The sequence below is a fragment of the Mustela putorius genome, unplaced genomic scaffold (assembly GCF_011764305.1).
Source record: "Mustela putorius furo isolate JIRA1106 unplaced genomic scaffold, ASM1176430v1.1 tig00003850_pilon_pilon_pilon, whole genome shotgun sequence".
Taxonomy (NCBI): domain Eukaryota; kingdom Metazoa; phylum Chordata; class Mammalia; order Carnivora; family Mustelidae; genus Mustela; species Mustela putorius.
In genome coordinates, this window is record NW_025422002.1 from 3,900,722 (window position 1) to 3,928,720 (window position 27,999).

The window sequence follows — 27,999 nt, forward strand, 5'->3', positions numbered from 1 at the left end:
AGGGTATTATGGAAAGATGCTAAGTAAAAACAATAGACCAAGTATACATATATAGATTTTATTCATAATCTCATTTTTAATCAAAAGACCAAACTGATCGGAGCAGTTATCTCTAAGTGGTAGGTTATTAGTTAGCTATTGCTGCAAACAACCACCCACAAACACCACAGTGGTAAACATTGATAAGCATGTATTTCTTGCCCAAGTGTCTGAGTTTTGACTAGACTCTGGCTAAATTTGGCTGGGTTCCAGATCAGAGTGGGGTCACATGTATTTTATGCATCTGTCATTCTCTTGGAACCAATAGCTACCCAAGGTGGATTCTTTCTATGGTGATTGCAAGTGTGCAAGAGAGCAGGACCAGCTGTGAAAGCCTATTTTAAGTATCTCTTTATGTCACGTTCATTGATATCCCAAAAGTCAGGACAGATGACATGGCCACCCCCAGAATCAAGGGGACCCAGCCCACAGTGTACTCCCCCACCATGATAAGGCCATGAGAAGAGTGTGAATGTGTAGAACTGCTAGAGGGCAGTGAAGAATTGGAACCAAAGGCTCGTCTACTGCAGTGGGATTAACATATCCCTCAATTTTCTTCTTATGTTCCTATATGTATAAATATTGTATGCTTTATAAATGCAAGAAAAAATAAAGTACTAGAGGCATACAGACTAATGGAATAGAACTGAGAGTTCCGAAATGAGCTCATGTTTATGATTGGATTCTTGACAAGGATGCCGAGGCAATTCAATGAAGAAAGAACTGTCTTTTTAGCAAATGGCATGTAAATATGTGAAAGAATGGTGTTCCACTCATAGCTCATACCACGTACAAAAATTAACTCCAAAGAAATCAAATACTTAAAAGTGAGAACTAAAACTCTAAAACTCATAGAAGAAAATATAGGTATGAATCTTAGTGACTTCACAGTAGACAGTGGTTCCTTGAACATGATCCAAAAGCAGTGGAAGAAAAGGTAGGTCTGTCAGACTTCAGTGGAATTAAAAGCTTTTGTGCTGCAAAGGATACCAGAAAGAAAGTGAGGATAATCCACTGAATGGAGGAAAATATTTACAAATTACATATCTGGTAAGGGACTTGTAACCAGGAAAAAAACCAAGAAATCTTACAACTCACCAATGAGAAGACAAATACCCCAATGAAAAATGGACAAAAATATTTGAATGGACGTGTCTCCAAAGTAGATGCCCCAGTAGGCAGCAGGTGCATAAAAAGGTGCTCAACATCATCCACTGGAAAAATGCAGATCAAAACCAGGAGGAGATACCTCTTCACATCCACTAGGATGGTTAAAATAAAAAAGACAGCTAATGGTGTTGCTGAGGATGTGGAGAAATTAGAAACTTCATAGGTTCTGGGTGAAACCTGTTGGTTCCCACTGTTGGTGGGAATGTGAAAATGGTACAGATGCTTTGGAAAACAGTCTGGCAGTTTCTCAGAAAATTAAACATAGAATTACTATATGAATCAGCAGTTGCATTCCTAGGCAAATACCCAAAAGAATTGAAGATCTATATCTGCACAAAAGTTTGTATGCGAATGTTCATAGCAGTATTATTCATAATAGCCAAAAAGTGGAAATAACACAGTGCTTGTCAATCAATGATTAAAAAAAAAACCACCCAAAATGTGGTATATCCATGCAATGGACGGGGTGCCTGGGTGGCTCAGTCAAGCGTCCGACTCTTGGTTTCAGCTCAGGTGGTGATATCAGGGGGGAGTCTGCTTGAAGAATCTCTTTTCCTCTCTCACCATCCCCCACCCTTGCTCACTCTTTCTCTCTCTCAAAAGATAAAAATAAAAATAAAGCAAATCCTTGAAAACCTGAAGTTAAGTGAAAGAAGCCAGTTCATGAAAGATGACATATTTTATGATTCTTCTTGTATGAAATGTCTAGAATAGGCAAATTCATAGAGGTAGAGGGTATATTAGTGATTGCATAGGTATGGTTGGGGGAGCGTGGGCAAAATGAAAAGTGACTGCCAATGGTGATGGGGTTTCTTAGAGGGTAAAGAAAATGTCCCTAATTGTGGTGATGATTGCCAACTTGGAGACTAGGCTAAAAATCATTGAGTTACATACTTCATAGAGGTGACTTTTATGATATGAATACATCTCATTAAAACTGTGATTTATTTAAATATTTTTGGAAGATGCCCTAACAGGATTTAAATAGAATCCTAAGTAATTATTAGAATAATTCCAGCATAAAATCAATGTGTAGGTTTACCACGTGTAGCTAAAATTAAGAACATATCTTGCTTCAAGAAAGAATCCCATATCTTGCTTAAGCATCTTGAGTTGTTAGTGACCAGTTCTTCTTTTTACTATTGCTTTTATTATTTTTTCACTTGTATTGAGGTAGAATTGACATATAACATTATCTAAGTTGGTGTACAACATAATGATTTGTAGTAATTACATATTACAAAATAACTTTTCAGGGACCAATTCTTTACATGCAAAGCCAGATACAGGAAATCAACCAGATGTAAAAACAAATGAACTATATAATTAATATTACTTTATTAACGTAAATTAGTATTCTGTTTCAATCGAGAGATAACTTACCTCATGCCTGGGAGTGTCAGTTGCTTTATATACGTTATCATAGCATAGCCCTATAGCTGATTTTGCAGATGAATAAACTGAAACTCAGAGAATTTAGCCCATTTTGGTTGTGATACTCACCATAGTCACATTGCCCACTATGACAACACTTCAGTTGTGTAATTGTCATGATTATTTTAAGAGAAACAGTGTAACAACTACTTAATAAGGACTAAGTCTCCTACTTAGTGGGGGACAGGGATGGGGGTGGGGAGATGCCTTTTGAGAAACTTCCAATTATTTCAGGTTAAGTCTGAACATCATTTCCAATGGGAAGACCTCTCTGACTCTACTCTTTCTCCCAAGTGAGTGTTCATTCTGCACCTGAAACTATTTTACTTTTATCCTGTTTTGAATATTATGTTTATATCTCCGTCTCCACCACTAGATGAGAGGGCAGGTCTTAATTTGATCTAGCCTGGTTTGGTCAGAATCCATGAGAGTATTCAGTTTTAAGGAAAGAAGAGGGATTTTGTGTTGTTACAATAGGGAATTCCATATGTTTCTCTATTTGATGGTGGAAATGCAATGCAGAACATCACAAGGAAGCTGGTTTAGACTCTTGGTTCCGATCTGAGGCTGCGGCTAAGTCAGAATCTTGAAGGTGATTATTCTCAGTCTTTACCCTTGGGCCTCTGTTCTTTTAACTATTATTGAAGTCCCATCTTTTAAAATTAATGACCCAGTATGAAATTTCAGAACAGCTAAAATTGATTTGTCTATTTACTTACCTCTTTTAAATGTAAGATAAAATTGCTTTTGTGTGTAAAATCCCCTAACACCAATGAAAATTGCGATTCTACATTTTCTGAGAAATCTCTTTATTTGTCCTCTGGGAGATCTTAAACTTTAGTTGGCTTCTATTAAACTTTTATGAGAGCAAAACGAGTGACTTTTCTTTCAAAGAGGTACTTTTTGTTGTTTCGAAGAAAGAATACATTCTTGAAACAGAACATGTCTCTTAAACAAATTGCTCAGTGTTGCTTACCCAAAAAAAGGGGGTGGAAGTGGGGGAAGGGTTTGAGGTTTAACCAGCCTCAAGTCCCAAATTGCAGAATATTAAAATTAGGTCAAAATTATGTTTTTTATCTGACTTGTCCAAGTATCACTTCAAATATCTTCCTCAAGGGGCTTAAAATGTTACTATAAATTCTTATGTTTATGAGAAGCATTCTTTTCCTTTCTATGTCCTATTTCAAAATAGAGATGCTCCTTGGAGCAGTGATGTTTTAAGGACATGGATGCCATAGGTCCTGGAGTTGGGTGCTGGCAGGTGGGGTGAGGAGCTCTGATCTCAGGGTGATCACTGCTGTTTAATGGTTTTTACCTCTGTTTAGCCATGTGTTTTTGCTTGAAATCAGTCCCTCTGCCTAAAACCAGAACTAGGAAGAAATGGAGAAAGTATACAGCACTAAAGTCGACACAGTTAATGCCCCAAGTTGATCAACCAGTTGTTTTGTGACATGATAATCATTGGTGTTCCCATGTCTTCCTATCCCCCTAACCATGAAAGCACACATTTGAAGGTTGCAGTAGGCTGAATAGTGCCCCCCACAAAGATGTCCACCTCCTAATTCCTGGAGCTTGTAAAGATATCACCTTACACTGCTGATGTGATTAAGGTGAGACTCTTTCAATGGGGAGGTTATCCTGGATTATCTGGGGAGCTCTGTGAGCTCCGTGTAATCATTTAAGGTCCATATAAAGAGGTAGCAGGAAGGTCAGAAAGGAAAGAGGTTATGTTGCTGGCTTTGAAGATGGAGGGAGGGAAGCTCTCTCTTGAGGCTGGAAAGGACCACAAACAAAACAGAGATTCTCCCCAAGTGTCTCTAGAGGGAATGCAGCCCCGTGGACCCATCTGAGACTTGTGACCTCCAGAATTGGTAGGCAATGAGTTCATGTGCAGGTCCTTCCACCCATTTTCCATGCTGCAGCCAGACTAGTCACATGAAAACACAGTAGATTTATGAAAACGCCTTCATATTACCACGAAAATGACGTTCAAGGGGCACCCTGTGGAGTGCCCAGCACTGCATGGTCTGGTCCTGCCTGCTTTTCCGGATTCATCAGTGCTCACTAATGATTCTGAGTCAGACTGAGTTGAATTCTGCTTGTGCTCCTCACTACCTGTGTGATGTTAGAAAAATTAACCTCTCTGTGCTGATGTTTTCTCATTGGAAAATACCTTATTGCTTGTTCCTGAGGTTAATAAAAATACAGTGCTTGGCCCTGTTCTAAACATACTATAAATGACTATGTAGCTTTATCATTTCTGTGAGCATTCACACATGTGACTGACACATAGTAGACACTAAACAAACATTGGATGGGTGTCTGGATGGAAAAAGCATTGCAGTCACAACTGTTTGATATACTCTGTTACTTCTCTCTGATTTGCAGAGATGATTCAGTTTTAAAGAACACAAGCAAAACTCAGATGAACAGAGACAACTGAACATTTTGGAGCCACATTTTGGCTACTAAGTATATAAACTTGAGTAAAAAAATCTGATTCTCTCAAGAAAGTTGAAAGGTGCCCACTCCTAACGGAATCTTCAGCTAGCACTGAAGTGCAGGCCAACCACGTGATAACTAACCAGCACTGATAACTAAGACCGGGTTTGTACTTACAGCAAATAATGCTAAGCTGTTTTGAATCTCATTTTTTTAACTTTTTAATAACATGTTATCTTCTAACTGTGGAATAATACTCCTGGCAGTGTTGTTTCTGTAATACAATGGAAACTGGCCCTACTCTACCAGTCCTCTCTATTCGCATTTACTTGGGGGTAAATAACATAGGATGAGAATACTTCCTGTAGGAGTTCTGTGTAATAAAGGTCAGTTCCTTTGCAGGTAAAATTGTATTTCCCCTCAGGCTGGGTCTGCACTAAGAGGTAATAATAAACCTCTAGGGTGCAGCAGAGAGGACTTTTGCTTTGCTTTGGCTGTCCTCACCATTATCCTGGGGCTGTGGGGGATGGGGGATAGGGGGACTGGGATGAGTGGTATTCTGTCTACAGACTTCTGCTTTAGTTTAATGGCCTCCAAGTTCTTCATTCTACCTTCCTATGGAAATACTTTAATAGTTGAATTTATTTGAATACGCATTTCTTGAGAGCCTTTTTAAATATATATTTTTAAACTTTCATGTTCTAGTTTTTGGCTAAGATATGGAAAGAAAATATTTGGTCAGGTTTTTTTTTTTTTTTTCCAGGTATAATTTACATAAAGGAAAATTTACCCTTTTTATTGTCCTGTTCATGTGTTTTGACAGACACACAGTCATGCACTCACCACCACCGTCAGGATATAGAACCATCCCATCCCCCTCAAAGTTCACTTCTGCCACTTTGTAGTGAGCCCCTCTGGCCATCTGTAGTTCGCTGTGGCAACTGGGCTGTTTTCTGTCTCTATACTGTTGCCTTTTCCAGGAGTCATAAGAATAGAATCTTTATGTAGCCCCCTGAGTCTGGCTTTCTTTATTTTAGATCTGATACATATCAGGAGTTAACCCTTTTGTATTGCTAAGTGATACACTACAGGTTACTTATCCATCCATCTGTGCAAGGAAATTTGGCTTTTTTCCAAGTTTGGGTGATTATCAGTAAGGCTACCATTCACATAATTTTTTTTTTTTTTTTTTAAAGTGAGCTCTATGCTGTGGGCTCACAGGACTTAAAACTCACGGCCCCGAGATCGAGACCTGAGCTGAGATCAAGAGTCAGACATTTAACAGACTGAGGCACCCGGGGGCCCCACATACATTTGTTAATGGAACATAAGTTTTCTTTTCTCTCAGTTAAATATCAAGCAGTAGGATTGCTGGGTTGTACATTAAGATTAGATATAACTTTATTAGAAACTGCCCAACTGGTTTCCAAAGTGATTGCAGCAGTTTGTATTCTTATCAACAGTGTATGAGTTCCGGTTGATCCACGTTGTCCAAAGCACTTGACATTACCAGGTTTTTGACTGAAACATTTTAATAGGTATGTAATGGCATCTCATTGTGGTTTCAATTTGTATTTCCCTAGTAACTGATGATGTTGCCTGTCTTTACATGACTCGTTGCTAACCATGTAGCTTCTTCTGTTATATTTCTTTCTATATTATAATCTGTATCTCTATACTTTAAGCTCTTATTAAAAGTGAAACTTACTGGGGCACCTGGGTGGCTCACACAATTAAGTGTTTTCCTTCTGCTCAGGTCATGATACCAGAGTCCTGGGATGGAGCCCTTATCTGGCTCTCTGCCCAGTGGGGTGTCTGCTTCTCCCTCTCCTGCTCCTTCTGCTTGTGCTTCCCCTTGCTCACTCACATGCTCTCTCTCTCTGTCAAATAAACAAAATCCTTAAAAAAATTAAAACTTATTTATATTTGCTGCCACTGAATAAAAATACATTTGTTTTTAAATTATTAAACTTGAATCCCAAGACCTTGCTAGATCCACTTATTCTAGTAGTTTTGTCGATTTGTATACAGTTATGGCATTTGAGAAGACAACGTTGCTTCTTTCCTGATTATTTTTTTCTCATGTTAATGATTATGAACTATGGTAAATATTGAAAAGAAATTGTGAAACTTGACATCTTTGGCCTGCTAGCAGGGAAAATATAGTCAGTATTTTACCATTAACTATGATGGTAGCTGTACATTTTTCATAAATGCTCTTCACCAGATTAAGGAAGTCTCCTAATCTGAGTTTTCTGAGAGTTATCATCATTAATAAGTGTGGCCTTTAAATGCCTTTTCTGTACCTATTGGGATGCTCATAAAATTTTCTTTTTTAGTCTGCTAATATAATGAATAACAATGACTGGTTTTCAAATGTTAAACCTATCTCGAATTCCTGGGATAAACAAAACTTGATCAAAATCCAGTTTGCTGGATTCAGTTTGCTAATATTTCATTAAATATATGTGTTTCTAGGTTCATGTGGATATTGATGTATAAATTCTTTTTTAGTTATATCTGTTTGTTATCAGTGTCATGCTGGCCCCAAATAAGACGATAATTGTTTTCCCTTCTATTTTCTGAACAAAAATTTCGCAAGATTGGTGTTATTTCTTCTCTAAGTGGTTGATAAATTTGACCACTAAAACCATCCGGGCCTGGAATTATCTTTGTGGGAAGCTGGTTGAACAAACTTCATTTGCTTTAATTGTAAAGGACGATTTAGATTTTTAAATTTCATTCTGTTTGCGTTTTAAGGTCTGTTTCAAAGAATTTGTCCATTTCATCCTCAGTGTCAAATTTGTTTGACATAAAATTATCCAGAACATCTTCTCTTATCTTGTTAAAGTCTGTGTGTTTATGGGTCTATGCTCTTTCACATTGAATTCTCTCTATTTTTTTTTTTTTGCTTGGACAGCCTAGTTAGGATATATGAATATATTCATTTCCATTGAATGAGTAGATTCATTCAATGCTTGGCCTCTGAACAGCAACTTGGAAAAATAGTCCTGTGCGTCTCAAAATGGGATACCTAGTAGCCCTGAAGATAAGAGGTGTGATCATTGGAAATCACAGAAATACTATGGCACATGAATTTTGGGGGGAAAATTTTAGGGAAATTAAAATGCTATTAAAAAGACTATACTTCTGAAAACATATGATGCAGGTTTTATTTTATTTATTTTTGGAATATTTTATTTATTTGTTTGAGAGAGAGGGAGCCTGCAGGAGCCAGAGGAGGGGGAGCAGGAAAACCTGACTTCCTGCTGGGCAAGGCGACCATCGCAGGGCTCCATCCCAGGACCCTTGGATCATGACCTGAGCCACAGGTAGATGCTTAATCTATTGAGCCACCCTGGTGCCCCTATTTTATTATGTTTTTAAAGATAATGGGTAAATTAATTGAAAATGTGCCTTTTTAAGGATTTAGAGCTTTACTTCTACTCCTTTGCCACTTTATTTACTCTTCTCTGCCTTGGAAACAATGAAAGAACTGAATCAAATCCAAGTTTTTCACTTTGTAGCTGCAGTAGCCTTCAGACTTGCCAAAAACCATGTGGGAAAATAAAATATGCCCCTTAATTCCAAGGAACCAGAGGGCTTAAATTTAGAAGTAGTGTGTTCGAAACCTTCTGCATAGGTCTTGACGAAGTGTCTCAGGCAAGAATAATAACATTCTCTGTGCATTCCCTGCTTGCTGGGAAGTAACATGACATGAGGGCCTGGCCACCCCCTGAAATAGGTTTTATTGACCTCATTTTACAAAGGAAGAGAGTGATACTTGTCCAAGATCACACAGGCATGAAACGCAGGTGGCCGTTTGACCACCCCAGGGCAAGAGAGAGGTGTAGGGAGATGTAGTTAAAAGAAGTAAGACTCCAGTGGCTCGAATTCCCCAGGAGCACCGCCTGCGGTGAAGGGTCGCCGGCTTCGGAGGCGCGGAAAACCCGCGCTCCGCCTCTAGCCCTGTCATAGGGAGGCGGGAGGGGTGGAGAGAGCCCACTCGGGCCCCGCCCACGTCCCGCTGCGATTTCCCCATTCGCTGATGACAGACGCGCGGCGGTGACGTTACGGCGTCCGCTGTCCGGAAGTGCGCGGGGTGGCGGCGACGGCGGCGGCTGCGGGGCTGGTGAGCGGCGGCGCAGGGGGCGTGCGGGTGCGCGCCGCAGGGAGGGCAGCGGGGCGATGAGCGAGGCTAGCCTTCTCTCGCGCTGGGCCGCTTGGTGGGGGTAGGGTGCGAGCCTGGGGCGGTGAGAGGCGCGCTCTCCGCTGCGGAACCGAGCTCGACGTGCAGGTCGTGGGGCCGTGTCCCTGCCGCGTTCCAGTGGCCGCAGGCTGAATCATAGGGCTTCCCCGGGCACTTTCCGTTCTTTGTGGCCGGGCCCCCGGGGCTCTCACTAAGGGTGTTCGGTCGGGCACCTGGTGTGAGGGGCGGGACACGCCACTTCAAGGCCTGGGTCCTCAGCGGGTTTTTCTGATCTGAGGCGGAGTTGGAAGCACTGTTTTCTTCCCCACGTGGTCTGGGCGGGGAGGACGCGTCTCGCCCCCTGGTGGGAAACGCGGCTTTTTGAAACGGGCTTCCCACGAAAGGCAGTGGCTCCCTAGTGGCTTGCGTAGGGGCCACTTGAAATCTTGCTGGTCCCTCACGGAGACCCACTTCACATGGAGAGTGTGGGTGAGACTCAGGAGCCGGCCGGACGGGAAGGAATGGTGGTTGAGAAGAAAGCGGGCGGGAAGACAAGGCTTGGGAAAATGTTTTAGTGCCTAGCAAATGCCCTTGGGACATAATCTTCGGTGCCAGTGGGGAAGGACAGTGGCAAACGTGAATGTGCCGTGTTTTGAGTTTCCTTTTCTGCAACCCCCGGTCTTGGCAGCCTGCTCTCTCCTGAAGCTTTGACTGAAACCCATCGCTCCAGAGAGTAATAGTAAAATGCGTAACGCGACTCTAGCAGTAAGTGCTTCCGGAGTACAAGACTGCATCGCCAGCCACAGGCCTAGATCTGGTCTCAGATTGTCACTGGTTTCAGTGTTTTCGTCTGAACGGGAGACGAGGGTCTCCCCGATGTTACATAGAATTGCAGTATATTCCTCGGTTTTCCTTCCCTTGTAAATTTCATTATCGCACCTGCGTGTTTGTCTTGTAGATGTGCGGTTGGTGACCCTGCCCCCCAGATGCTGAGGTGCCTGAATCCCTGGCGCGGGCCATTACTGAGCTGTAGTTGGAGTAGGCTGTGCCTTTTCAAGCAGTATCTATTTACAATGAAGCTGCAGTCTCCAGAATTCCAGTCACTGTTCACAGAAGGATTGAAGAGTCTGACAGGTGAGAGATTAGGATGCTTTCTTCCATTGGAAATGGAAGAAATGGAGGCTTAATGTGTTTTAGCCAACACTCAGGGCTGTTTTTGTTTTTGTTTTGCTGTGGAGCTAATGAAAGAAAGGTTTACTGTAGGCAATCTAAAACTATAGCCAGACATGAGTCAGTCAGTGACTTCAGTTAAAAAGCATGGTTCTTTTGTATCTTATGCTGACTACTTTAAAGATACATTACAGAATTGGGCCTATTAACTTCATGAGTAGATTCATTTTTTTTTCTTGTTTGTGGATGAGGAAAGAGGCTTAGGGACATGCCAAATTTTTTATAATAACTAGAGAGCTATGCAGTCTGCTTTCAGTACCTAGCTTGTAACTACCAAACTATATGTCCTTCCTGATCATAAATGCCTTCTGAGTGAACTGAAGGCAGAAGGAAATAGGAGTCTCCTCCCTTTGTGCACATGCCAGACTTACTGGAAGGGGCACAGGAAATGACCTAAGCTAAGTCCCTGATTACAGCAGCTTCATGTTGCTTGCCACAGTCTTACCATTCCTTACTTAGGTCCTCAGTATCAGCTGTGCTGTTGCTGAAGTAGCCACACAGCTGCATTTCCAAGCCAGTGGTATTTTATGGACCCTTCAGAAATACATAAAGGTATTTGTGTTTAGAAACATGACTGGTACAGTGGCAACCCAGGCTGTGCATTAGGTTCACCTGGGGAGCTTTTAAAATACGCAGATGCTGGGGTCCCACCCTGACCTACCGGACTGGAATCTCTGGGGAGGATGGGCATCTATAAATTTTTATAGGAACTCTACTCCATTAATTCTGATGCACAGAAGGTGGAGGAACCATGGCATTAAATTGACTTTCCTTGTATGAGTTTATTCCCAGAGCTACTTTTCTATTCCTGAATTTAGATGCTTTTTTAGATACATGTCAGTGGTCCAGAACTTGTTGATTCATACAGATTCTTCATGTGGTTTTGAAGTGGAGGGTCTAAAGCTGATACTTGATGCTGAGTTGTCATTACAGTGAAATATGCTAGAAACTCCAGTCCACTGGAAATACCAGTCACATGTGCAATGTATACTTTTCTAGTAACCACATTCAAGGTAGAAAGAATTGGGTGAAATTAATTTTAATAATTATTTTCACATAGCATTTCATTTTATCACTTAAGATATCATCATTTAAATATAAATTTATGTAAACATTATTATTGAGCTGTTACACATCTTTCCTTGCAAGTCCTTGAAATCTAGAGGTTAGCGCATCCACCATCTTTAATTCAGACTCGCTACATTTCAGGTGCTCAGATCAGTAACTACATGTGCCTACTGTTAGAACAGAACAAGTTGAGAAGCTTCAAATCTGAGTTGGATTTAAGCTTGTTCTTTCTTTATATGCCTTTCCCAGCTCCTAATCTTCTCATCTTCAGTTGCAAGAGGCCTCTTGGAAGAAAGGTGCCAAATGCTTGGATGTAGGTAATTAACTCTTAGTGGCCTGTTTCAGGTCCTTCTGCATTTTTCTTTTGGAAACAAGGCTCTGGATATTGATTGCTATCGGTTTTGAACATCTTTTATTTTAACCATTTTCATTTGGCTTACTAACCCTTACCTCAAGAGTGGAGTTGTCTCTGCCTTAAGAGGTGAAATCCTATGGATTTAGAGACTCAGTATGGTGGGAAGATACAGATCTCTTTACCGCAGGGTCTTGTCCTCCAAAGCCAGGCAAATGGTAGCGTGGACATATTCTAAAGTTGACTTTTTTTAGGGTAGAGCGGAAGTGGCAAGAATGGAATCTTTAAGCGCAAAGCTCATCGGTTAGAAAATCACATAGTTGGTTTTACCTGGTTTTTGCTACTTTCTAAGACTTGCGTATTCTGGTAAAACAAGGTGTTCTGCATGAAAACAATTCACTCACACACACACACACACACACACACACACACACGATGGCTATTGTGTGGTGATGCTATGCAGTTGAATACTATACCGGTTCTCGAATCCTAGTAGCTGCTTTGCCACATGTGAAATTAGTTCCCAGAATGCAAGACTTAGGGAAGCTAAGAGGGTGGATTATCTGTACACTGTATAGGATTTTGTAAGTTGTCAGTTTATTTCGTGTAATTTATTTTTCCTTTTCCTTGAGGACAACATCGTAGAGGCTTGCTAGGGGAATAGGGGATTTTTCCCCCTTTCTATACATGAGACTGAACTTCAGACATTGTTTGGACAAGCCAGGGCTTCTTCGGCCACTTGGCTGTGGTGTGTAAGAAAGGCTGGGCATTAGCATTCAGTGGTTAGCTTTTAACTGCTTTGGTATGTGCTGTCATGAAGCCATCATAGTTACTTTGGGGACAGTAGGAACACCTGATCACTCTTCAAGTTTGGGAGCTCCTGGAAACATGAACAGAACATTTCTTTTTTGGTAGTAGTAGTCATGACGTGAAATGGTTCTTCCCATTTTAGTTCTACTTTCTGCATCCCCTGCCTCCAAAACTTAAAATTCAAAATTACAAAGGGAAGAAGTTAATGAAAATTAGATTGAAAAGTAAATTAAAAAAAAAGACAATCATAGAAGTTTTCTGACATAATATCCTTTTGATTGCTGATGATAATTACAAAGGTTTACTATTAATAGTTTGGAATGATGAGATTATGCATTTCTTAAGTCTCAGGCTTACATTTACAATTAAATTTAGCTGTACTAGGTATTATTTTTCTGAGTATATCATTGGAATGTGGATTTCTGTGAGATTGCAGATACCAGTAATTGAGGAAAAAGCTTGATAATTCCTACTCTTCTAGGTCATTATTTACAATTTTTAATGGCTGTTCCACACAGGCACATACATATGCCTTAATAGCCTTTCTCAGTTGTATTATAATGTTAGAATTGTGAGTTTTTTGGAAATAGTTATCCATTTCCGTGTGACTAATCAAAATGATGAATAGATTACTTAGAATTTTGGATCTCTGTGTAATGCAGCTAATTATTAGGTGACTTTGAACTTAGAATTTTATTTTAGTTGAGTTAGCATGAGACTTAAAACAGAGGTTATCTTGTATTCAGTCTTGACCTTCTTTATCCTGTTAAACTAGGTTCAAGTGAATGTAAGACTTGGTCATTTTTTGCATTTCACAATAGTTTCCTGCTGTAGTGAAGGAAGAAAACCTTTAAAGAATACGCTTTCCAGTGGGGTCACTCTGATCTATTTATGTTTTTTGAAGCGGGGAGATCACAGTTAGGTTTCGTCATGAGCTGTGTTGGTGTAAAGATGGGAGAGATAGGTATTCTACCCTGAGACTGAACAGGTAATTTTAATATAATTAGTATGCATAAAAAATAGGCTTCTGGGGGTGCCTGGGTGGCTCAGTGGGTTAAAGTCTCTGCCTTCTGCTCAGGTCATGATCCCAGGGTCCTGGGATCAAGCCCCCCATCGGACTCTCTGCTCAGCAGGGAGCCTGCTTCCCTTCCTCTCTCTCTGCCTGCCTCTCTGCTACTTGTGATCTCTGTCTGTCAAATAAATAAATAAAATCTTAAAAAAAAAAAGACTTCTGTAGTAGTTTAGAAGAGATTAATTTAGGTCTACCATTAGGACATTAGGAGAGGCTTCCTAACCTGAATCACAAAAGATAAGTAAGGATAAGCTAGATGAGTGTTTTTCTCATTGTGGATAGTAACCTACTAGTGGACCGTAAAGTCAGTTGGGTGGTCATGACCAGCATTAGAAAAAAGGGGGAAAAGAGGGTGGAATCGATGAGATTGTGTGGTATGAAGTAACAGTATTTCCTGAAAGTTCGATTTAGGTATGGGTGACTGACATGCAAAATGTCTTTCTGGTGTGAGTTGTGCACCAAGGCATTTCATGGCCAGCTGTTCGCTAGGTGAGTAAGTTGGGAAGGTGTTCGGGTGAAGTGACCTGTGCAAGTGAAGTTAGAGAGGGAAACTACAGGAAGAGTTTGAGGGTAAAGCGTGATGCAGAGATTAGTGAGAGGAGACAGAAGTGGGTCAGGAAGCCCTGGTATAATGTTCTGCAGAAATGTGGATATTGTGCTGGGAGTAGTCAGAGCAACAGGCATGGCCTAATGAAGCAAGTGATTTAGAACCCTCTGTCTAGACGGTGGAAGTGGGATTTCAGGGGGCTGGTGTAGCACTCCTGTTCAGGAAGGAGATGATGAAGCCCTGAACTAGGGAAAAATGAGGATAGAGTCCAGAAACATTTTGGCAGTCCTTAATTTACTGGTCATGGACCTCTATAAATCTCATGAAAACTGGAGTAACACACATGGCTTTTTTTTGTTGTTTTGTTTTGTTTTTCTTACTACCATACATGGTTTTTATATTTTAAGAGATCATGAACCCTATATGCAAGAACCCTTACTAGAGACAGAGTCAGTAGGACTTGAGTAGAAATGTGGAATGAGAGGAAAGAACACATGCTCTTGGACAGGACTTAGGGTGGTCTGGGACAGCTAAAAATTTAAGGGCAGAAGGTGGAGGGAGGGAGCCTTTGTTACTTAGTAACAGATCATTTTAGGTAGTCTCCAGAGTTGGGCTGAAGGTTTAGGAAGAACAGGAAGAGGATGAATAAGCACAGATTACGGGTAGGGATGGAGGCTTGTGATTAGGGATGCCAGAACTCTGATGTATTTCCCTCAGTGCTCAGATCAGTGCCCTCCAGCTAGAGACCAGGTGAGTTATTAGTCCTTTCAGTGAGGGAGAATACTGACCATGGAGAACGTTGGAGTATCTCAGCCGAAGGTTTTTAGAAAGGATTTCTTGTAGGTCTGTGCTTGTATTCTGTGTTGGGGCAGGTGTAAGATGTACAGTTTTCCTGTGGGTTTGGTGGTATCAGGACTCAAGGATAAATCTGTGATGGGTATCTTGATTCTTACCTAGAAGGTGAGAACATGGCTCTCTGCTTTCTCACCTTTTAGGTGAGAAGATGAGAACACAGCTCTATGATCTGTTAACCGATGGGTAAATAAGTCACACATATTAATTGTCATAAGGTGGTGTCCGTGACAGTGTTCATGTCTCCTGTGTTTAGACATGATTACTAGTTGTCCTCTTTTAACCGATCTGTCATGGTTACCGAGCTTGTCTGACGTGGATGTTCTCTGACATTGTGTTCAACAGGAGAACAGCAGGGCCCGACTGTGGGTGCCAGGCCAGTTTGTGGCAATACCAAGGCTCAGGGGGTTGTATAAGGCCAGTTCCTGGATGTCATTCTCCCTGGGTGCCATATGCTGTCCTTTGGTCGTGAGTAATTAACAGTGGACTTTGTCTTCTCTAGTACCTAGAGGAGTCCCTTCTGGGTCTCCTGTACTGGGGCCCTCACAGTAGTTTTAGATTTCCTGTGGCTTTTCTAGAGCTCAGAGAGGAGCAGAAATAAACACTGTATGCAGATTAGTTCTTGATGGATTCTTAGCGGTAATATCATCACACCTGGGGCGATAGACTAATGTTTGACAGTGTCATAGTTTCATGCATGAACATTGTAGCCGCAGCATCAATACACAAAGGGAAATATGTCTAAGAACACCTCAAATTTCTGAAGTATGCACAGATACTTGGCGAAAAAGCAGAATTGCTCACTTTTTGGTTGTAATTAAAATGTGTATCGGTGACCTGGGGGGGTTGTGGAAGATAATTCAGAAGATAATTCCAAATTATATTCTGAATGTGGCAAGAAAAATAATCTGCAAATTCCCGGCTCTCAGAGTTGTGAGAGGCATTCTATTCTAGGTAAGTCAACTTCATTTCTGTGGGCCTTATTCTAATTTTTATATGGAAAGGCGCAGTTAAATAATTTCTGCTCTTCCTAATAGATTGGGAAAACCTTGTACTTCTGTAATTCGTAAATAAATTGAAGTAAAAAATATTCTTTCTCCTTTCAGAATTATTTGTCAAAGAAAATCACGAGTTAAGAATAGCAGGAGGAGCAGTGAGGGATTTATTAAATGGAGTCAAGCCTCAAGATGTGGACTTCGCTACCACTGCGACCCCTGCTCAAATGAAGGACATGTTTCAGGCCGCGGGTATTCGTATGATAAACAACAAAGGAGAAAAGCACGGAACGATTACTGCCAGGGTGAGTGGAAGGTTTGACAGCAATTATGTTGTCTTTTCTGTAATTTTTAAAAGTTTTCTGTGTTTGTGTTTGTTTAGTTTTAAAAAGCAAGTGACAAAAAACGACTAAAAATGTGTCCGTCTCTCCTCCCTCGTACACCCTGCGTCCTCCTTTGCTACAGCTGCTTTCCATCCGTTTCCATCGTACTTACCTGTGAGCCGCACATTTCTAAGAAAGTCGTTTCTGTGCTGCAGTGTTGGTCTTTGCTTCACATTTCCCAGTTATGTGCTGACTTGCTGCACTATGCTTGGACCGGCGTGTCTGGTCGAATTCGTGTTCATTGTTTTCACTTAGGACTGTATTGCTTACAGCTGGATTATGAAGTGTATCGTGCCTGCATGTCTTTCTTAGGTGATTTTGCTTTTCCCTGCACTTGGCAGCATTTTTCTCTTCTGTAGCTCTCTGTGGGCCACTAATTCATTCCTGTACTCTGTAAAGTTCCTCTCAGTAGCCGAAACCCATCAAGTTTCAGTTCCCATGTTTTGAGACACCTCACCTGGCGCCTTCTCTTTTCTCACATGTGCGTGCTGTGGGCCAGCTCAGCATTCCTCGCCCTGAGATTGGCCGGCACCAGATCCCGGGAATTTCCTGGCCTCTTCCTTGTTAGACTTCCTGGTCCTCGAGTCCTATGTGATAATTTTTCTTGTTTTCTTTCTTTCTTTGTTTATTTGTTTGTTAATTTATTTATGACTCTCATTTTAATCATCTGAAACCTGAAAAAGCCTTGCATGTCTGCCGATATTTTTATTTTACCTTCACACTGGTCTGATCGTTTTATTGGCTGTGGAATTCCAGGCTGGCGATCATTTTCACTCAGAAATGGAAAGCCTTTGTTTCCCACCTGCCAGTGCTGCCTCTGGGAAGTCGGAGCTCATTCCGATTTCTCCTCAGAGACCAGAGCCCCTCCACCGCTTTTAGGAAGACTTTGTGATCTTTTTAGGTAGTGTTAATAATTTGAGATGTTGTGCTTTGGTTTGGATGTGTTTTTGCATCAGGGACACTTAGTGAGCCTTTTTGTGATCCTCTTGTAATTCTGTCCCCTTTGCTCAGGGTCTTCACCTTTGGAATCTACTGTGATGTTGGATGTTGGACCACGGGGACTGATCTTCTGGTTTTATTTTTTGTCTCCTATTTTATATTTATTTAAGGATTTTTTAAATTCTTTTGAGAGAGGATGAGCACAAGCAGTGGGGAGGGACAGAAGAAGAGGGAGAAACAGACTCCCTGTTGTGCTCGGAGTCTTAGGGGCTTGATCCCAGGACCCTGAGATCATGATCTGAGCTGAAAGTCAGTCACTTAACTGACTGAGCCACTCAGGCGCCCCTCTCCTATTTTATATTCGTATCTTTATTTTACTTTCCAAGAGATTGCCTTAACTTCGTCATCCAGTCTCTTATGTTTGTAGCCTTTGCTATTTTTAACATTTTTTTTTTAAAGATTTTATTTATTTATTCGACAGAGAGAGATCACAAGTAGGCAGAGAGGCAGGCAGAGAGAGAGGAGGAAGCAGTCTCCCTACTAAGGAGAGAGCCCGATGCGGGGCTCGATCCCAGGACGCCGGGGTCATGACTTGAGCTGAAGGCAGAGGCTTTAACCCTCTGAGCCAACCAGGCGCCCCTATTTTTAACATTTTTAAGAGGGGTTTCTCAGAATATTTCTTTTGAAAACTTCCTCTCTTCTTGTTTCAGATGCATTATCTTACTTCCTTTAGTTACAGTTACTTTGACCCTGTCTCTCTTTCCTCTGAGCTTTTTCTGTCTTTCCTGTTGGCTTTCCCTAAATGGGTTTGGTTCTCTTCTTAAGTTTGGGTGAGCCTTTGGTGTTTGTAAAGTGACTTGAGAACTTTACTGTAATTTTGTGTAGGAAATGTCAGCCAGTTATGGAATCACCAATTTAGTATCAGCAGGCCTTTCCCTTTAGGGGAAATCCGGGGAATCCTTGAGTGTCATTCAGGTTAGAACAAGCCAGGTTATTAGCATTTGAGAAACCAAGAGGGGAAAGAGAATGAGGGTCTTGTTGATTTTTTTTCACTTTATCTTGTTTTCATTGTGGTACTTCACTCCTACCATCATCTGTATCTGGTGTCCCAAATTGTGACTATAGTTCAGTCTTTCTGCTGAGTTAATCTGTGGTTCTCTGCCTGGATAAGGGAGACATTCCAGGGGTCTGTTTCCTACAGGGATTTTCAGTCTTCCGTATTTCTTTTTTTTTTTTTTAGTCTTCCGTATTTCAAATCCTTTTCTTACTACTTACCTTTAGAGAAAAGTTGTGCTTCAAATTCTTGAGTTCTAGAACCCTGTAGTGAGCTCTAACTTGTTTCCAGAAAAGAAATGAGATTGAGGGGAGTTCTAGAACAGACTTAAAGTGATCATTATTAGCTTTCAGTTCCTATTGAGGAGATTCCAAATTCCTCAGTGGCACGTAAAAATCTTTGGTGTCTACCCTTAAATGCTAACATGCTATTTATCAGCAGTACTTCTTGTGCATATATCCCTCTTTCTCTCCATATGCCTTTGGTCATCTTTTCTCTTCATTGAAATACTCTTTCCACATGTGCATGTGCAGATCCTACTTAGTTTTCTTTCTCTTTCTTTCTTTTTTTAAAGATTATTTATTTATTTGAGAGAATGAGGGAGAGAGAGAGAGCATGAGAGGGGGGAGGGTCAGGAGAAGCAGACTCCCGCTGAGCGGGGAGCTCGGTGTGGGACTCTATCCTGGGACTCCAGGATCATGACCTGAGCTGAAGGCAGCTGCCCAACCACCTGAGCCACCCTGGCACCTACTAGTTTTCAGGGCTCAGCATATATGTCATCTGTCCTGAAGCTACTCAGCTTTTGCCAGCTGAAGCTCATCTCTCTTCCCATGATAAATATATTACTTTATTTCAACATCATTGATGGTTACCAGTAAAAGAATTGCAGAAGGTTTTAGTGGTTCATATTTCTTCTTCTATCAGTCCTTTGCTCAGTGGTATTTGTTGTAAATTGAATTCAGCTCTTTGCAAACTGGAGCTATTAACTATTTCAGAGTAGCCTAAAGTACACGTTTTGAGGGCCTCTTCCATTCTCTGTCACAACATTTGTTAAGAGTTGTCATTTTTTCTTAATGTCAGACTCATCCTTTTTAATTGAGATGGATTTATTTGTTAAAAAATATTCTTTGGATCTACTTGAATATTGTGGGTTTCTTTCTGTTTCAGAATATATGTGCACTAGGTGACTTTTAAAGGAAAGAAGATACACATGTCAGGACTCATTTTTTTTTTTTTCAACTCATCCAGTGATACTTAAAAACTAATTAAAAAACATTTCATTACAGCTTCATGAAGAAAATTTTGAAATTACTACACTGCGGATTGATGTTGTCACTGATGGAAGACATGCTGAGGTAGAATTCACAACTGATTGGCAAAAAGATGCTGAACGCAGAGATCTCACTATAAATTCCATGTTTTTAGGTAATATCTGGAGATAATGTTTTAATCTAATCTTTCTGAAAGCGGTTTTTTTTTTTTTGGGTAAAGATTATTTATGTAAGAGAGAGCAGGGTGACATACAGAGGGCAAAAAAGAGAGAATCCCAAGCTGAGCCTGTTCTGGGTGAGGTGCCCATTGTGGGGTACAATCCCACGACCCCAAGATCATGACCTGAGCAGAAACCAAGAGTTGGATGCCTAACTGACTGTACCACCCAGGTGCCGCTGAAAGCCTCCTTTTCAAGTGAATCTGCATCCTAGAAATGTTCTCCAACCTGAGAGGTTGCATTAGTTTCATCTGAGAGTGTAGCATATGGGTTAAAAGATGAGTCAAGAGCCAGAGTTCTGAACCCAGGGTTCAGATTCTGACTCTGCCTCACTGGCTGTAAACTGAGGATGCTAATATCTGCTTCCTTTGCAAGGCTGTCATGGGGATTAAAGGTGTTAATAATGTTAGGTCTTCAGAACAGTGCCTGGCACATGTACACATTCTGTGTCCACTTACTAATTGCATCTAAAAATGGTTAACATTTTAGGTAAGAAAAATGCACCCACATACATTCCCCCATATCATTCTCCATTGCTCTGTCTTTCGTGCATGCTCACCCTAGGCTTTCTTTCCTCTTTTCTGGTGCCCATGGCCACACTTATGAATGACCTCAGAATCTTTTCTGTTGCTGTGCCTAGACACAAGGTCAGATTCTTTCATAGCATTGCATTTTAGGAATCACCTGTAATCAGAGTTGGCATGCAAGAGAAAACCCATTTATTATCTCAACTTGATTTTTTTTTTGTTAAAAAATTTGAGATTCATAATAGGTGAATTAAGTTAGTGCTTTATTGAAGCATTATTTTTTGTCCTTTAAATTGTAGTCAAGCCCTTTGTGTTTAAGACTTTGGATTAGAAAAGAGAGCTGAAGCAACCACTCTTCATAACATAGTTGTGGCAACTGTAATAATCAAAGGATGAAGGACAGGTTCCTTGCTACCCAAAAGTATCCTGTGTTAGTAACCACTTTCAAGTTGAAGATGGTGTAAGGTGTGGAAACGATTACTCTGTCATCACAATGAAAATCCTCTTCCAGATTTCTTTTGGTTAGCAAAAACAGGTATTAATATAGGTCTTTTATAAAGGGGATGTGGCCTTAAATGAACTTGAAGACAGTGGGGGAAAACCTGTAAATAGGATTTGCTTCATGGGATGGAGAAGGGGGTTGTATGCCAAGATGGGCATCTCTTGCTAACTGCATTAATGATGCGTTTCTAGAGCAGCTACTAGGTTCTCCGTTACTTGATACACTTTATCGCATTGAACTGTCAGAAAAACTTCATTTCATATTAAATCCATTTGATGAGGAAATAGGCTGAGATTTTAAGGAGCTCAGCTCAAGTCACAGACTGCCATGATTGGAACTTGGATTTCCAAAGACTAGGTGATTTAGGACCAGAGGAAGCCCAGTTGGGGCAGTGTTTTCTCTCATTATGTGACCAAACTGCATATGTTTATTTCATCTTAGCTCATTCTCACTAAGGGTGAACTGCTCTAGCTAGTGCAGTGTATAAAATTTGCAAACTGGCTTCTCCTAAGCATATCTAACTAAAAGAGAGAAGCTCATATTCCTTTCTAGTATACTGCTTGATAGAAATAAAAGCTATTCTTAGTGCTACTACTGTTTTCTAACATTTGCTGAGCCCTTATAATGTGACAGGCACTGGCACAAGCACATCACAGAAATTTAATCTTCCCAGCATCCCTATGACGCACATACTGCTGTTTAACCCACAGTAATTGGCTTAAAGTTGTGCAGCTGGTAGATTGCAGAATTAGGATTCCAACTTAAGCATCCTGGCTCCGGAGGTCACATTCTTAACCACGACATTATTCTTAGCAGCTCAACTTTATTTCTTATTTTTATGCACCATATTTTGAAAGTGCTATTCAAAGCAAAAAACAAAGTGCACACGGATAGGATATTCTCACTAATTTTAACTTTCAACCCATTTTTCTGTCAAGGCTTTTTTCAAGCCTTACTGGATGAAGCATTACGAGTTCTGGCATTTCTGGTTACTTTGCTTCGCGAACCTTGCTCCTGTCTTATCTTTTTTTTCCTAAAGATTTATTTATTTATTTATTTGACAGACAGAGATCACAAGTAGACAGAGAGGGAGAAAAGAGGAAGCAGGCTTGCTGCTGAGCAGAGAGCCCGATGCGGGGCTCCATCCCAGGACCCTGAGATCATGACCTGAGCTGAAGGCAGAGGCTTTAACCCACTGAGCCACCCAGGTGCCCCTGTTTTTTGTTTTTTAATTTCCTGCAAAAATTTTTGTTTTTTCACTGAAAATGACTTTAGTACTTCCATGCTCAGCAGGGAGAGTCCAGTCTTATCATTAAGAAACAGATATACCACATATAGTTGCTACTTTGTAATCATATTTTTGCCTATTTCCTCTCCACCCTCCCTTTTTCTGTTCTTTCTTTGAATTTGGAGCCTTTTAAGTTTGCTATACATATCAAGATGCCATATAAATCAGTTTGGGAAGTGTTAAGCCTGAGCTTACTAGTATTCTGCATTTGGGTTATCAAAGAGCATTGAACTTGAAACAATTCAGTTGCATAGTTGTTTTTCAGTAGTAGTGGCAGTATCTCTTGGGATCACCAACCTCCCCACCTGGATGGTTGAATGGTATGGAGAGGGAGAGGATCTTACACAGAATCTTGAGCAGACACCGAGCTAAGTGCAGAGCCACAGGGGCTTGATTCCACAACTCCAAGATTGTGACCTGAGCTTTAACCAACTGAGCCACCCAGGTGCTCCAAAAAAATCTGCATTTTTAAAGGTGTTTATGTCTCCTAGCTAATTCTTCTATTTATATATGGTATTTTGTTTATAAGAGCTTTTTGTATATTAGGGAAGTTAGGTATTTGATTCTATATTGACTTGAATATTTTTCTCAGTATGTCAGTTATTTTATGCTTTTCATTATGATGGTTCTTGCCATGCAGACATACTTGATGTTTAGGTGGTTGGATTGTTTCTTTTAAGGTTCTGGTGTGGGGTGTGTGTGTGTGTGTGTGTGTGTTTTCTTGGTAAAGCCCCAAGTAGAATAAAATCTGCATATTAATTTTTGACTCCCCCCGCCACTTAATTACTAATAGCCCACTATTGGTAGGAAGCTTTACTGATAACAGAAACAATCGATTAATACAAACTTTGTGTGTTGTATGCATTATACACTGCTTTCTTACTATAAAGCAATCTAGACAAAAGAAAATGTTAGGAAAAATTAAGAGAAAAAACATCTATAGTCTTGTTAAAAAAAGAAAACAAAAAACACACACACGTGAGTGCGCTCATGCACACCTGGGTGGCTTAGTTGGTTAAATGTGTTGTCTTTAACTCAGGTCATGATCCCGGCATCCTGGGCTCAAGCCCTGAATTGGGCTCCCTGCTCAGCAGGAAGCCTGCTTCTCCCCACCACCCCCCTCAGCCCCCCAGTCCTGCCCATTGTGCTCATCTTGCTCTCTCCAATAAAAATATAATCTTCAGGAAAAAAGAAATTTACCTCTCAGTGAGCCCATAGAGTGCAAACCCGTGTTTAAGAATTAACTCTATATTTTGAAAGGTTTCCCCCATTCTAACATCATAAATTCTTCCCCCCCCCATGGTTTATTGTTTAGTTCTTCCAGATTCTTTTTGCTATTTATTTTTTTTCCAGATTATTTGATTCTTCTTGTTTATTTTCCCATATTAACTTGAAAATCAGCTTGTTTGGTGTCTCCACACCAATTCATTTCACTTCTGGGTATTACCTTTTTAGTTGCTGTTGTGAATACAGCCTTTTATTTCATTATGTCTTCATTTGATAGTGGATATTTATGAATGGTGTTCATGTCTGTATTTTAACTTTGTAACTCTTCACTTAGTTTTTACTGTTTGTAATAGTTTTTAACCCACTGAGCCACCCAGGCGCCCAGTCGTTTGTAATAGTTTTTAAAAGAGAATTTTATTTTCCAGCTCCTATTTGCTAACAGTGATCTCTCCCTTTTTTTTTTTTTAATGAATAGGTTTTGATGGTACCTTATTTGACTACTTCAATGGTTATGAAGATTTAAAAAATAAGAAAGTTAGATTTGTTGGACATGCTAAACAGAGGATACAAGAAGATTATCTTCGAATTTTAAGATATTTCCGGTAAGAATTTTTAAAAAATACTTCAGTAATACAGATTTTAATATCCCAGAGCACAATTCCAATCATGTGAAATGCGTAGGTCACAGTACAACATGGAGACATCCCAAATATCTGTCTCTGATAGACTGATTAGTAAACTGTGACCTGTGAGATAGTACTTTGATATTTCCTATTATTTTTTCCCCCAAAACACAGATACTCCATTCTGTGATGGTCTTGTATAAAATTCAGCTTTAAATCATTTTTTAAATGTCCATTTTTTTTCCTGCACTGATCATTCATTACATAGATCTAAGTATTTACCGTAGGCCAGCCACTTGCTGGGTGCTTTGAATATGGAGGAATGAGTGCCTTTGCCTTTATATGGCTTACAGTTTTAGGTGGTCATGGGTAACTCTTAGATGAGCTTGCTAAAAGCATGAAATAAATTTGGATGATGTTGTGGGTAGCACTGATTTTTAAACTCTGAGCTGTAACCCTTTTTAAAAATGATTCTGACTGGCTAGTTTATGTCTCGTATTTTTCACTGGTTAGGATCATATTTAGAATATTTTGTAATGGAGCCTACATATTTTGTCAGTAAATGCTTGTCCTTTATTTATTTATTGGAGTGAGAGGGAGAGAGAAGCAGACTCCTTTGCTGAGCAGGGAGTTTGACTTGGGGCTCCATCCCAGGACCCTGGGATCATGGCCTGATCCAGAAGCAGATGGTTAACTGACCAAGCCACCCAGGCACCCCAGTGCTGTTCCCTTAAATTTGAGTACTTGTAACACTCTTGCAGATAACAGAACACAGACTGACATCCATAGTTACTGTCATTTAATCTACATTATTAATGAACTGAATTTTAAAGATGAGTGTTAGTAGAGGCATACGTTAAGGCTTCCAGTTCCGAGATTGCTAGAAATACACTCTGTGCAGCTAGATCAGTCCTATTTGAAACTCTTCATTCAAAATACCGATGGGCATAGACAAGTAAGCTTTGTACACGCTGTTCCATTGATGGCATCCCAGGCTTTCCAAGAATGTTCTGCATTATTTCTCCAGTAAGGGTACCAGTTTTAGGAAGTACATTTGATGGCCGTTCTAAATGTCTCAGTCACTCATTTGGAAATGAAAGTGAGCAGAGGGTTCTAGTTCATGCTAGTTTAAATTTTATTGGCTCCCAGATTTTGTCATCTGGGAGCAAAAAGGTAAGGAATTAAACAGATGTCTAAAGCCCCTCCTAAACCTAAATCATCTGTGTTGTCTCATATTAGATGTATAGAATAGTACCAGTAAAATGCAAAATGAGATTTTTCTGGTGATATGCCAACATAGAGATAACATGGCATGAGAATTTTGTTTTGCAGGTTTTACGGGAGAATTGTAGACAAACCTGGTGACCATGATCCTGAGACTTTGGAAGCAATTGCAGAAAATGCAAAAGGCTTGGCTGGAATATCAGGAGAGAGGATTTGGGTTGAACTGAAAAAAATTCTTATTGGTAACCATGTAAATCATTTGATTCACCTCATCTATGACCTTGATGTGGCTCCTTACATAGGTGAGAGCCAAGTTATAAAGTATTTGAGTTTCTCACAGTGAAACATCTGGTTTAAAATTTCATAGGGAAAAATGTTTGACTAATACAAAAGGAGAAATGCAGTATTTTAAAATAAGATAAACTTTGGGGTTAGGGGTGGGACACAGTGGCCTTCTGTGTCAGACCTGGTTTTGGATGATGCTTTGCCACATATCAGCTCTGTGGTTTGGATTAGTTCCTCGATTATTAGTTGCTGAATCTAAAAAAGGGGTGTGAAGGTAACAGCATCTGTCTAAGAGAAGGGATGAAAGATTCAGTGAGTGAATACATGTAGAGCACTTAAAGAGTGACATACATAGAAATTAATAAATATATTCAGAAAGAACAGTGATCTATGCTGAAGCACACTTCAGAAACTTGGGGGTATGTCAAATACAGTTTTTGAATGGTAGTAGAGGTGGGTGGATGGTCTGTGAGAGTAGATCAGTGAGCAGTCATCTCTTGCAAGTCTGACACCACCACCACTGCCTCCGGACCTCTGGATGTAGTTCACTCATGTGTTAGGACTCTCTAGGTTTTGGGGACACTGTGGGAGGGATCCGCAGCAGTGTTTATCAGTGGTTAACCTTTAAGATGGAGCATCAGACTGAACCGGTGAGTTCTAGTGACAGGGCATTTTCTATACTATAACCGTGGTTGGTTGAGGATATGAGTGTGTTTTATTAAATTTACTGTAAGAATTGGTGAAAAATTTTTTTGTCCTTCCAGGGTTACCTACTAATGCAAGTTTGGAAGAATTTAACAAAGTTAGTAAAAATGTTGATGGTTTTTCACCAAAGCCAATGACTCTCTTGGCCTCATTATTCAAAGTACAGGATGATGTCACAAAATTGGATTTGAGGTTGAAGATTTCAAAAGAAGAGAAGAACCTTGGCATATTCATAGTTAAAAACAGGAAAGATTTAGTTAAAGCAACAGATAGTTCAGAGCCACTGAAACCCTATCAAGACTACATTATAGACGTAAGTATATACAGGCTTGGTCAGAACTAATTATTAACACTAAGACCCACAGTATGTTCTGTGGATTTCATTTACTGTAAATGAAAAATTTCACCTCGGTTATTTATTTGCATTTTAGGATAGGATCAATAGCAAGCATTCTAACGTGTGGCTGGAAGTAAATGTCTGATTTTGGCTCTTAGGCTAGGGAATCTGATGCAACCACCCGCGTATGTGAGCTCCTGAAGTACCAGGGAGAGCATGGTCTTCTGCAGCAGATGCAGCAGTGGTGCGTTCCTCCATTTCCTGTAAGTGGGCATGACATCAGAAAAGTGGGCATTTCTTCAGGAAAAGAAATCGGGGCTCTGCTGCAGCAGTTGCGAGAACAGTGGAAAAAAAGCGGCTACCAAATGGAGAAAGATGAACTCCTAAGTTACATAAAGAAGAGTGAAAATTGATGAGAGCTGGCACTCAATAGCAGAAAATTTGGGGTAAGGTTAGATTTTCTTCTCTCCCTTCTCTGTGAGATTTAAGAGACTTGAATATGTAGGCGAAAGAAAGCCAGCTTAGACCAGCTTAGAGGACCTTTTCAGATCAACAGAGGTCTTCTGTGGTGAGTTTCAGGCAGTAAACTCAAGTCTACCTCCTCTTAATCTCATTTATATCCTTGAACCTTGTGATTCTTTTGGAATAACTCCTGCTGTGATAGTATAGTTGGCTTCCCCTGTCTTCATCTGTCTAGGCGTCCCCTCTCCCCCACCCCAGGGTAACGTATTACTGATCTTCATAAGTGCTGTCTTTAAGAAAGAAGTGTTTGATGTTTGCAGTTGAAATAACTACATTATTTTACCATTGTCTTTAAGTGTCAATTCTTACTTGAATTTCAAAATGAAATTGTGTTTAAAGTAGCTAATAAAATATCCTGTATAAAATTATAAAGACCAGGTATGTCCCTGGTGGTTGGCATTCATACACCCAAAACTGTTCTAGCAGTCTCTAAGTTTTAGTACGTAGTCCATATCGTCCTTTGTTATCAACGATTTCTTTAGGCATACTAGGCCTGAGAAAGACTGGCTTGACAGTTACACTTGAGCCTTTTATTTTAATAAACATTCCCTTTGGAATTGGAAGATAAATGTGTTTATGTGGTATATGACAGTATACATCAGATTTATATACGGCAATAGCACTTCTATACCCTCAGTCATTAATTTTTTTCACAAATTAAAAAGATATGGCCTACATTAAAACATCTATGACC

At 40.3% G+C, this 27,999-nt stretch overlaps 1 protein-coding gene across 2 annotated transcripts; it reads left to right on the top strand.

Moving 5' to 3' along the window:
* Window positions 1-9,105: 9,105 nt before the first annotated feature.
* Window positions 9,106-27,868, top strand: TRNT1 (tRNA nucleotidyl transferase 1). 2 transcript variants are annotated; one of them, XM_004738405.3, is made up of 8 exons: window positions 9,106-9,217; window positions 10,233-10,408; window positions 16,312-16,505; window positions 19,863-20,001; window positions 24,085-24,211; window positions 25,565-25,758; window positions 26,506-26,759; window positions 26,942-27,868. In XM_004738405.3, the coding sequence occupies exons 2-8, from the start codon at window positions 10,261-10,263 to the stop codon at window positions 27,194-27,196; spliced, it is 1,311 nt and encodes a 436-aa protein (XP_004738462.1). In that variant the 5' UTR covers window positions 9,106-9,217; window positions 10,233-10,260; the 3' UTR covers window positions 27,197-27,868. The 2 variants fall into 2 exon arrangements, with proteins under 2 accessions (XP_004738462.1, XP_004738463.1); XM_004738406.3 differs by lacking the exon at window positions 9,106-9,217 and adding an exon at window positions 9,310-9,763.
* Window positions 27,869-27,999: the final 131 nt, after the last annotated feature.